General features: G+C 56.3%; 1 protein-coding gene across 2 annotated transcripts in view; it reads left to right on the top strand.

The window, feature by feature from the left end:
- The window catches only part of GNB1L (G protein subunit beta 1 like), a 66,616-nt gene that overhangs the window by 32,260 nt on the left and 22,739 nt on the right, over positions 1 to 11,617 (top strand). For both annotated transcript variants that reach the window (XM_025858000.2, XM_025858003.2), the window contains exons 4-5: positions 1,776 to 1,938; positions 6,956 to 7,054. In XM_025858000.2, coding sequence (XP_025713785.1) covers positions 1,776 to 1,938; positions 6,956 to 7,054 — 262 coding nt within the window. The remainder of the gene's footprint in view (positions 1 to 1,775; positions 1,939 to 6,955; positions 7,055 to 11,617) is intronic.

Raw genomic sequence — 11,617 nt, 5'->3', positions numbered from 1 at the left:
GTGTGTTTGCATGTGAGTGAGCTGTGTCTATATGTGAGGTGTGTTTGCGTGTGTGTGTGAGAGGTGTTTGTGTGACTGTGTGAGGTGTGTTTGCGTGTGAGCTGGGCTGTGTCTGTATGTGAGGTGTGTTTGCGTGTGTGTGTGAGAGGTGTTTGTGTGACTGTGTGAGGTGTGTTTGCGTGTGAGCTGGGCTGTGTCTGTATGTGAGGTGTGTTTGCGTGTGTGTGTGACAGAGGTGCGTTTGTGTGACTGTGTGTGTGTATTTCCTGGCTCTGGCGAGAGGGCCCTGCGGCAGCAGCACCTCACAACAATGAGCACACCAGAACCGAGATCTTGGTTTGCAAATCTCTCTCTGCACTGGAAGGAACAAGAATTCCTTGGAGAAATGATTCCGGGTCTGGACTTTCTTGCTGATGGACACGTGTCAGAAGGACTCCGAGCCAGCTCGAAGGGGGTCCCATTGGCCAATCTGGGATGGTTTGAGCACAAAAGTAAATAATGGGAAGTGTAGATGACAACCCACTGAGTAATACAGAACACGTTAAGTCCAAACTGATGGGAACAGAGAGAACGGAAGGAGAGGGAAACGCCCATTCTTCCTGTAGGATAGCATCTCGTAAATGGAGGAGGTGGTGGGCTTAGGAGTCCCCTGACAGTGGCTGGGAAGGCCTAGTGGTTAGGTGGGCAGCATCGCTGTGTGCCAAGGCCGAGCCATTTGAGGGTTAGGATACAGATTGACCACCTGGGGTCTGATGTCTCTTAAAGGTATTTTGCTTTTAACTTGGCAGTATCGGGTGAACACACTTTTCCACAATGCCGCAGTCGGCTCCTATCTGCCCTCCCTTTGGGTGCGGTGTGCCAGACATTTGTCACAGTCTGCAGTACATCTTGGGAGCCTGACACCCTGATTGTTTTCTTAAAGTATACACACTAAAGTTTACTCTTTGTGCAGTGGTTCTGTGGGCTTGATGATGTCCACCATCACGTCAGTGCCGCCCCAGGGCTACACAGGGCAGTCAGCACCCTGCAGAGCCTCTGTGCTGCCCCCTCTGGGCGGCGGCCCCATTCCTCCACGTGCCATCATGCCGCCCCCGGAATGTCCCACCAGGGGAATCATGCCGTAGGTGGCCTTTTGGCTCTGACTTCCCTCGCTTAGCAGAACGCATCTGATATTCCTGCAGGTTGTAGCATGCGTCCGAGTTTGTCCCTCTCTGCTGGTGAGTGGAATTCTGTGGTGCAGATGCACAACGGCTGGTTCCCCAGCTTCCTACTGAAGAGTTGCGTCCAGTTTGGTTTGGGCAGTTAGGAGCAGAGCTGCTGTAAACATTTGTGTACAGGCTTTTGTGTGAATATAGGTTTTAAATTCACTTGGGAAAATGTGTGAGGGTGGGATTGCTGGGCTGTCACAGTTAATTCACAGAGGGAAGGAGGAGGGTGAGCTCACACTTTGGCAGCATGGGGAGTGGCAGGAAGAGCACAGGAGGCTGGTCATGGGGCATGTGTCGCAAAGCTCCCTGGAACCTGGTTGACGGTGCCTCCTTGGGATAGCCCATGAATGTGTCAGCATCAGGCATCTTGGATGCAAAGCCCTTCCTTGGCTGAGGTGTGCCAGCCAGGTAAGCAATACCATCTGGGTCCCTCTCTGGACGGTGTCCCCTGCCTTCCTTCGGTATCAGGCTGGCCCCACCCCCCCCGGCACGCCAGCATTTGTCCAGGTGGGACACCCAGTCTGCTCACCTGGGAGGCTCACGGCCTGTCTCCTCTTGGTTTGGCAGTCAGGGCCGGGACCTGAAGCTGCGCCTATGGGACCTGGCAGAGGGCAGAAACGCCATCGTGGACTCTGTGCCCGTGGAGAGCATGGGCTTCTGCAGGAGCTCCGTCCTAGCCAGGGGTCCGGAGCGCTGGATGCTGGCCATGCCAGGGGGAGGTAGTGACGAGGTGAGTACCAGCCCACGTGGTGCCTGGCTCCACAAGCTACTTGCACTTGGTTCCCCTAAATGGGCGTGCTCATCCTAAGCACCTGTTACAGGAATGCTGTGCCCGCCACAGGAGCCCCACAGAGTGCCGGATTGCAACTCCAGTGGCCTCGGTCTGGCCACCTGTGGGGTGGCTGGTGGCGAGAGTCAGGAAGGCAGGCCCCAGCACCCAGTACTGCATGGCATGAGGAGTGCAGGGGGAGAGACTGCCTGGGGAGGTCCTCCGAGGACTTAGGAGCAGGTACGCATGGAGGGAAGTCCCGGGCAGGCCAGCAGGAGGTGGTGGGAGAGAAATCAAGGCCTTGGGGAAGTCTGGGGCAGCAGGGGCAGCCTTCTGGGGAGCTGAACTGGGTTCTGGCATGAGAGGCCTCAGTCAGACCTGGGGTGCTGGGGGTAAAGGCTGCCACCGGGGTAGTAAGCGCAGAACAGAGGGGGCATGTGAGCAGGGGAACTCAGAGAATGGGGCTCCAGGTGGGCGTGATGGAGCCTCGGAGGTGACCGTCAGATGGAGCTCAGGCCAGAGTGGCCAGCAGTGGTTGGTGACGGGGATCTGGTCAGGCTGGACAGCGTGTCCACACCCGCAGAGGCAGAAGAGGCAGAGTCCACCAAGGGAAGCAGTGCCCAGGACATGGGAACAGGTGGTGGGGAAGCAAGGGTGGAGAGTAAGGTAGAGGGTGACAGTGTGGCAGGAGGGGCCAGCGCTTGGGGAGCTGAAGGGAAATTAAAGAAGAAACCCAGGAGCAGCGATTGGACAGGCCTGGTGAGTGTGGGGGCATAGCTGCTCAGGGTCTGGGCCGAGGGGGGGTGGTGGACAGGGGCTCTGAGCATGGGGCAGGGAGGGCTGGGGGCACACACATGCAGGGAGAGCGAGCCTCCTGTCTGCCACCCTCGCGCATGGCTCCCCGTGTTCCCTGCCGGCCCCAAGAGGCTGCACAGCAGGCGGCGCTGGGCAAGGACATGGGGCCCCGTGTGCACAGCAAGGTTTGGCCCCTACCCAAGAAGACTCGTTTGTCTTAAAGCAGATTCAGTTCATAAATAATGAGAGAGGAACAGGCATTTATTTGTTCATGATTGCGTTTAAATCACCAATTAGGAGCTACATACGCTTTTCTTGCCAATTTGCCAAAAACCTGTTAGAAGTTTTATTAATGTGAAAAGAGAGGGGTGTGCTTCCTCCTGGACAGCCGGGGCCAGGCAGCGCCAAGCCTTGCTCCTGTGCTGCAAGCCATGGAGCCCAGCCCTCCCTCCGGGGCGGGGGGTGCCATGTGCGGCCCTCCCCTTCCTAGCCACTCCAGGCCTTCCTGGCTTCCCTGGGGCCTGGCTTCCCTGGGGCCTGGCCCCAGACACCCCGCATGTGCTGCTCAAGGTGTTCCGAGCCGACTTGCTGGCTCCCTATCCGCCAGTGCAGGCAACGTCTGTGTTTTTCAGGAGCAGCCAGTCGAAGGACCTGGGATATCCTGGGAAAATGGTGGTTTTCCATGTTCCCACCTGGAATCTGCCTGGACTGAATCTGCTTAGAAAAGCATCGCTGGCCTGTGCCCAGACAATGCCTGGGGAGGACACGCTCCCACCCCGCTCGACCATCTGGGTGGCCACACTTGCCCAAACCAAACATTTTACCTTCAGGAAACAGAGGTTGCAATTGAGTGCCAGATGGAAAGCACACTGGTGTCTGTAGGATGCTCCGAGCACAGGCGTCCAGGGCCTTGCCAGAGCCCAGAGCTCTTCCTTGGACCCACAGCGGCTCCTGGGCTTGCCCTGGTCCTCGGGCCCTGGGTTGCCCACTCTCCTGCACCCAGGATGTGGCTGTGGGTGCCACCACTCACGCTTCCTCCCACAGTGTCTTGCTCAGGCTTCAGGGCTGTCCTGGTCTTCCCCTTCTCCTTCCCAAGCTGCCTTGCAGGGTGACTCACCCCTACCTGATCACCTTGCCTTCACGCCCCTCCTCACTCACACCACCAGAGGGATCTTCCTGGGCCCACAGATTGGGAGAGGCCATCCCTCACTGTACCTGTGCGCCCTTGTGCCAGGCCATCCAGGGTGTGGGCCTGTGCACACTGTGTCCAGTGACATCTGTTTCTTCTGCTATCCCTCTCCCCACCAGCACATGCAAGCAGTCAGGGTGGCTTCTCCCCCCAGCTCCCCAACCACCCAGGCAACATCTTTTTTTTTTATATCTTAAATTTTTATATTAATTTTTTTTTAATTTTTTAGTGGGGGAGGGGCAGAAGGAGAGAGAATATTTTTATTTTTGAATTTAATTTTTTAAAAAGATTTTATTTATTTATTAGAGAGAGAGAGAGCACAAGTTGTGGGCAGAGGCAGAGGCCGAGGGAGAAGCAGACACCCCACTGAGCAGGGAGCCCCATGTGGGGCTCGATCCCAGGACCCCGAGATCATGACCCGAGCTGAAGGCAGATGCCTTACGACTGAGCCACCCAGATGCTCCTGTTTAAAAAAAATTTTTTTTAGGGCGCCTGGGTGGCTCAGTTGGTTAAACGACTGCCTTCGGCTCAGGTCATGATCCTGGAGTCCTGGGATCGAGTCCCGCATCAGGCTCCCTGCTCAGCGGGGAGGCTGCTTCTCCCTCTGACCCTCTTCCCTCTCGTGCTATCTCTCATTCTCTCTCTCTCAAATAAATAAATAAAAGCTTAAAAAAATTTTAAAGATTTTATTTATTCATTTGACAGAACGAGAGCACAAGCAAGGGGAGCAGAGGCAGAGGGAGAAGCAGGCTGCCCGCTGAGCCTGATGTAGGACTCGATCTCAGGACCCTGGGATCATGACCTGAGCCAAAAGCAAATGCTTAACTGCTCCGAGAGAATCTTAAGCAGGCCCCACGCTCAGCAGGGAGCCTGCTTCTCCCTCTCCCTCTGCCTTCACACAGATGGCAGCTCTGCAGCTTTGCACTTGCCTGGGCTGGGTGCCGAGGTGTCCCGACCGAGAGGAGCGTCTCTTTCTCTGTTCTGTGGGGCGTCTGGGGTGAGCGTGCCCTGACCAGGGCTCATGGGCTTCCCATAGTGTCTACAGCCGATTGTCAAGCAATAAGCCTGAAACTGAGTCACTGTGCCAAGGACACAAGGGCTCCGAAAGCCCCCTCCTCATCTCCTTGGTTTTCTGCTTACTTCTGGGCCATACTTAGGTACCACTGTGTCTTGGTTGTCATGTGACTTTTCTTGCATTTCTTTTTATTTTGCTAGAGCTTCTTGAGCATCTTTGCTGTTCCAGGGGCTGCTGCTTCTAGCAGCCTCTTATTTCATGACAGTAATAACCACTCACGTCACTGAGGGTCTTTTCTGTCTCCTTTGTGAGCAGGGAGGGCTGCCGTGGCTGGCATGGACACTGATCCTGCAGGCCCAGCAGACAGTCGGGGGGCCTGTCTGCATGTGCGTACATATGTGCGTGCTTGTTGGTGGGGACGTGTACGTACTCTGCAATGCTGAGCCCCTCCCCTAGGATACTGTGTGGGCCTCTGGTGAGAGCCCTGTCCAGAAGGCCCCCCCAGCCTCAGCCTGTGGGGGTGCCACCCCCAAGCAGGCCCACAGCTGAGAGGACCAGGCCGTGACACTGGCTTTCTACCCTGCCTGCTGTGTGCCCTCAGACAGACCCAGCGTGCAGGTAGCAGATCTGGGACTCCCACTCAGGACTTAATCTCAGGCCTTGGGCCAGTTCTCCCACGTGGGGTAGTTAAGAGCAGCCCAGCTCAGACCCACATGCCTTCAGTTCACTGGGCGGCAGACAGCACCTATCCCCTCTGCACCTCAGACTTCATCTGCAAACCGGAGGATGTCCTCTTGTTGGCCAGGGATGATGTGTGGCTCCACAATGGCTGCACATTGTTGTGACATTATCAGTACAGCCCCTCTCGCCTGTATCAAGGGGAGCCAAGGGCTTGTTGAGCCTCCCCATCATGGAGCAGTAGAGCTGCTTCACACGGAATCCCCTCCACCTCCAAGCACCACAGGAGGGGGCGCCCTTGTCCCTGCTTGGTGGATGAGGGAGATGAGGCAGTAGGGATGCAGATGGCTGGGGGCCCATTTCTGGTCTGCAATGCTCTAGTGCCCAAGCCTGCTCCTTGTGGCTGCAGCTGTCCCCTGTAGATGGTGTGGGGCAGAGCTGGGCCCAGCTCGGGTAGACAGGCCTGAGTGTGACCTGGCTGTGTGGACCAGAAAGACACATCTTCCAGCCCGGGCACAGGAGGGCCTGCACCTGCATTTTCAGGTGATGCAGAACACAGCTGTGATGCCCAGTAGAGAGGTGCGGGGTGCTGGGACCAGTCAGGCCCCAAACAGAGTTCCGCTTGGTGCACACCATGTTCATTTCCTAGGCTTGCTGGTGGTCCCCAGGGGTTCCCTGTGCACTTTTTTTTTTTTTTTTAAAGATTATTTATTTGTTTGTCAGAGAGAGCACAGGCAGAGGGAGAGGGAGAAGCAGGCGCTCCTCTGGGCAAGGAGCGCGACGCGGGGCTCCATCCCAGGACCCTGGGATCATGACCTGAGCCGAAGGCAGATGCTTAATCGATGGAGCCTCGCAGGGCCCCCCCCCCCGCCCCGTCCCGTGCACTTCTGTAAACCATTTGATGCACCTGAGATAGTTCAGAGTTGTTCACGTGAAAGCCCACATCAGGAGAGAGGGGGCAGAGATCAGGAGGATGGGCAAACTGAGTCTGTGCCAAGCCAACCTCCTGCTCAGTGAAGAGGTAAAATTGGGAGGGGCCGGAGGCAGCTGCCAGCCAGGTGGTGATGCTGGTTAGAGGGACATGCCGGTCACTTAGAAATGACGTGTGAGTTTCACAATGCCCAGCAGTGCCTGAGCCCACGAGCCTGTGCGGCCTAATTAGGAGGCTCAGCTCCCAGGTTCCTCCGGGGAGCAGACAGAAACTCGCAGCAGCCTTGGCTAATCGCCTTAAAAGTCTCTTGTTTGTATAGCACAGGCTCGACTTGGCGCCGGCCCAAATCAACTTGTTTTCTTACTGTCAGGTTCAGATTCTGGAGATGCCATCCAAGACGTCAGTGTGCACCCTGAAGCCGGAGGCAGATGCCAAGCCGGGCATGCCCATGTGCCTGGAGCTGTGGCAGGTAAGGCCCAGCGCACGCCAACCACGCCCTGCCAGCCACGCCTTCTGGGCCGTGAATCATGCCCCATTCAGGATTTGGTTTTTCATCAAACCAAAGGACAATTAGCCCCCTGGGAGTGCATGTGCACGCTGCCTTCCACAGCCTCGGTGTCCCCACCGGCTCCTGCTGCCGCTCTACAAACTGCCTGGGGCAGGTCTGGCTTATGCTGTCCCCCGCACGGTACCCTCCTGCCCGTGCAGTGAGGAGGGACAGCTGGGTCAGCGGAGGGCTGCGAACTCCTTTCCCTCTCTGCACACCGGCGTGCGGCCCTGCACAGGGCTAGGAGGGAAATGCTGACTAACCCTGCAAGCCAGCCCGGCCCCTGCTTTGCTTGGATTACTTTCTGTTACTTCTTTGCCTCAGAGGCAGGAGTGGGCTTAACACTGACTTTCCCTACGGCCACACTTGGCGTTTCTTTTTTTTTTTTTTTTTTTAAGATTTTATTTATTTATTTGACAGCGAGAGACACAGCGAGAGAGGGAACACAAGCAGGGGGACTGGAAGAAGGAGAAGCAGACCTTCTGCAGAGCAGGGAGCCTGATGCAGGGCTTGATCCCAGGACCCCGGGATCATGACCTGAGCCGAAGGCAGATGCTTAACGACTGAGCCACCCAGGCGCCCCTGGCATTTCTGATTCATAGCCATTTCCTTCTTTCTTTCTACTCTTTCTGATTAGAGAGGGTCAGAAGGCATCTCCTGGGGCTGGCAGCTGAAACCTGGGACCAGGAAGTGGGCCACACGCCTGAGTCCTGGCAGGATGGGGTTCAGCTCCAAGGCCAAGCGTGAGGCCTTAGGAGGGATCCTCCTGGGCCCACCCACTTGCCTCTACTAGAAGCCCGGTCCCTCCTCAAGGCACAGCCTCCTCCTGGCCACAGGGGACAGCACTGGCTCAAAGTGTACGCTTCTGCTTCTCAGGGCTGCTGGTGTTTGGGGCAACAAAGCAAATGGTCTGGTGTGTTCACTTGGAAAGAACTGTAGGCAGCATCTTTGCCGTGGCGGAGACCGTGGTGGACAGGTCGTTGACCAGTGCCTGCCCTGGGGAGCGCTGCTTATAGGCCGTTTTCCCAGCTCTGTTCAGTTCACCAGCACCTTCTGGCAGCTACCCTGAGCCTGCCTGAGATCGGGAAGAGGTGATTCCTGCCTCGTGCCACACTGCTTGTTTGAACTTTTCACAAGATGGGCTTGGGCGCTTTAGAGATGTCTGTGGGGCCAACAGGCACCCCCAGAGACCTTGCCCCACGCTTTTTGTCCCTCCAGGGACCTGAGCCTTCTTGCCATTGGTTTCCCCCTATGCAATTTCTTAACTGAGAACATTCCAATTGGAATTTGTTTCCAGTTGGAAATCTCTGATAAGCTGATTCTGTGGTGTCCTGTTGCTGCCCACAGCGAGCTGAGTGGGTGGGGCCTCTAAGAGAGCCTCTAAGAGAGCCGCCTGAATGGCAGTGCTCCGGGCACCTGCAGGTCTGTGGCGGGGAACAGCCCGAGGCTGGGATGCCTGGGGCTGAGGCGTGGCGCTCACACTCCCTGGCAGGGCATCGTGGCTGCATCCGCTCCCACTCTGCTCCCTGGAAACATTGTCGTTGCGTAATCATGTAAAAATTCCAGCAGAAAAATGTGTAGAAATGGGATGTACAAACTTGTTAAGGTAATTAATATAGTTGACAGAAGGACAAATCGAGTTTTTGTTAGTTGATACAGATCCAACGCAAAGCCTTCTGTTAAAAAAGAGTTGACATTAATTTGAAATGTCCTTTTTTTCTCTCCAAACCTGAAGGTCCAGGTTGTAGTTTATTAATATGAGTGTGGCAGAGGGGCCTGACATGGTTTTTCTCACTGAAACATTCAGATGTATTCTTCTTTTTTCATATTTTTTTAGATTTTATTTATTTGAGAGAGGGGGAGAACACAAACAGGGGGAGGGGCAGAGGGAGAAGGAGAAGCAGAGTCCCCGCTGAGCAGGGAGCCTGACGATGTGGGGCTCAATCTCGGGACTCTGGGATCATGACCTAAGCCAAAGGCAGACGCTTAACTGCCTGAGCCAACCAGGTGCCCCATATTCTTTTTTTTTTTTTTTTTTTTTTAGATTTTTAAAAACACTCAGAGAGAGCTTGCACACACAAGTGGTGGGGAGGGGCAGAGGGAGGAGAGGAGAAAGTAGACTCCCTGCTGAGCGCCACACCAAGGGGATCCACCTCAGGACTTGAGGATGAAGACCTGAGCTGAAGGCAGGCAGACTGAGACACCCAAGCACCCCATATTCTTGTTTTGCTCTTCAAAGTGGCTGACTTGCATTGTTAGGATGATTATCACATAAAAGGTCAGGAATATCGATCACAGCAGCCCTGAGAACAGGCTTTCAGACCCTGGGCCTAGGGTCCCCTCTAGTGAGCTGGGAGCTCCCACCACAGGACTGGTCCCAGGAGGTTCTGTAGGCGGGGCCTGCCTGCTGGAGTCCCTCCCAGTCAGCATGCCCAGAGACAGAAGACACAAAGCGAGTCCTTGTGGCAACTTCAGGTCCTGACCCCATGGAGATCAGCCTGTCACCAAAGGCCTGAGACCATGAGACCACCGTTCTGCCTGTGCCGCCTGTCACTGGGGGCCACAGGGGCCCGGCAGCACAGCTGGGGAGCAGCAACCATCAGGGCTGCAGCTCAGCACTTGGTCACCCTTGGCAACAATGAGGTGGGCCCCTGCAGGTCAGTCTGGCTCCTGATCTGGCCACCCTGTGGCACTTTGATAGGTGGCTGAGTAGCACGCAGCCTCTGAACGAGCCGAGATGCTCAGAACCCAGAGACCACAGGCATGATGCAGACTTGGGCTATAGAGACAGACCAAAACCAATGTGTTGGCACTGGGAGGAGCCCCAGATGTGGGAGGAATGTGCCCAGGGGATTGGAGAGGAGCAGGGCCCTGGGGGCAGGGGGTCCGGAAGAGGCTGGGCAGAGGCAGGGTGGATGGGAAGCAGGTGACAAGACCGATCACTGCCCTGAAGGGAAGAGACCCAAGTGGGCCCCAGGTGAGTTCCTCAGAGCTGACCTCTAAGGTGGGGCCCAGCAGGTCTGGCCTCGGGGTTTGGCCTGGTCAGCCAACAAACAGAGCATTGGGCTGTTCTCACCTGGCTCTCGCCCTCTCAGCAGGGTCCAGATATGGCTGGCTGCTCAAGGGGGGAGGCCCCTTCTGGAGAAGCACAGCTGCCTGAAAGGAGGTACCCGAGCAGAGGGCCTGACCACTTCTTAAAGCAGTCTGTACATGTCTGGAGAAAAGCCGTATAAATAATTTTATACCACACAAATAGTTTCCAATCGGGTGACTTGAAAGATACCAAAATGGAGCTCTTCCCCGTTACAAAACTACAGAGAAAGCGTACCAACACTGATGGCCTCGCACGGGAGACCAGACGGAGGCAGTGACCACGCTCAGCTGCTCGCAGCCTTGGCCCTTCCATGGCAGGCATCAGCAGGCACTGTGCGCACACAGGGTTCATGGTCACAGGGCCCATATCCTGACTGCTTGCCCAGTCGGGCCCATGGAAGTCGGGGGGCGTGGGGGGGGGAAGGGGGGCGGCGCAATCAGCCTGCAAGAGGCCCCAGGGAGGGAGGGGCACAGGCTGCCAGAGGCTAAGTGAAGCTAAGGAGCCTTTCTTTGTATGAACATCTATTACCATCAGAAAAGGTGTAGAGGCCATTTCCGGGGATGTGCAGGAGACGACCTCGAGGCTAGCTCTGGCCTGGGAGGATTCCCTGGGCTGTGGGCAGGCCTTGGTGACTGTGTCCTCCCCATCTTCTGGCCTGCCATCTCCTTCTGATCAAAGAGCTGGTCTGCATCAGGCTCCCCCTGGCTCCCTTCACTAACCAGGGCCCTGGTGACATACACCACACCCTAAAGCCTCAGTTTCCCCTTCTGATGCACAGAGAGAGCCCCGCTTCCGTGTGTGGAAGATGTGGTATCCACTCATTAGATACATGACCTGGTGCTTTCTGGCTAAACCTGGTCACCTTGCTTAGCTGAGCAAAAGTTCTTTCTGGGCGCTCTTGAATATTGTGGAGAGGCATCTGGGCCTTGAGCCCCTCTGGGCAGATGGAAGCACCCACACAGCTCATAACAGGAGCTCCAGCAGGTGGGCGAGGAGGGCCTCCATGGTGCTGTCTGTCCCTGTCAGCCCACGACCAGTGAGGCCCAGGCACCCTGCTCAGTGCCAGCCTTGCTGCCAGCAGGGGACTGTTCTGGGAGTTACCGGTGACCCAGGAGGCAGCCTCGCTGACCAGCCTCCCCCTCCCCACCCCACCCCCTACCGCCAGGATCCCATTCTTACCATTGACCATCCAGAGGCTGGGGGCCAGGCCCAGAGTTCCCCGGGGCTCAGCTGAGCTCCTGGCTCTTGGAAAATTCACTGGGGAGGGGATGTGCTCAGTTATTTCTGACACTTGAGTGATGCCAACCCCAGGCAGCTCAGCAGGAAATGCAGAGGCGAGAGAAGAGCAAAAGGCATAGGCTGGCTTGTGCTTTGCCCCAGAAGCAACCAGG

The sequence above is a fragment of the Callorhinus ursinus genome, unplaced genomic scaffold (genome assembly GCF_003265705.2).
Source record: "Callorhinus ursinus isolate GAN/ISIS: 27379988/994484 unplaced genomic scaffold, GSC_fseal_2.0 scaffold115, whole genome shotgun sequence".
Classification (NCBI taxonomy): Eukaryota; Metazoa; Chordata; class Mammalia; order Carnivora; family Otariidae; genus Callorhinus; species Callorhinus ursinus.
Note: the sequence above shows the minus strand (reverse complement) of the source record. Positions and strands in the feature narration are given on the sequence as shown.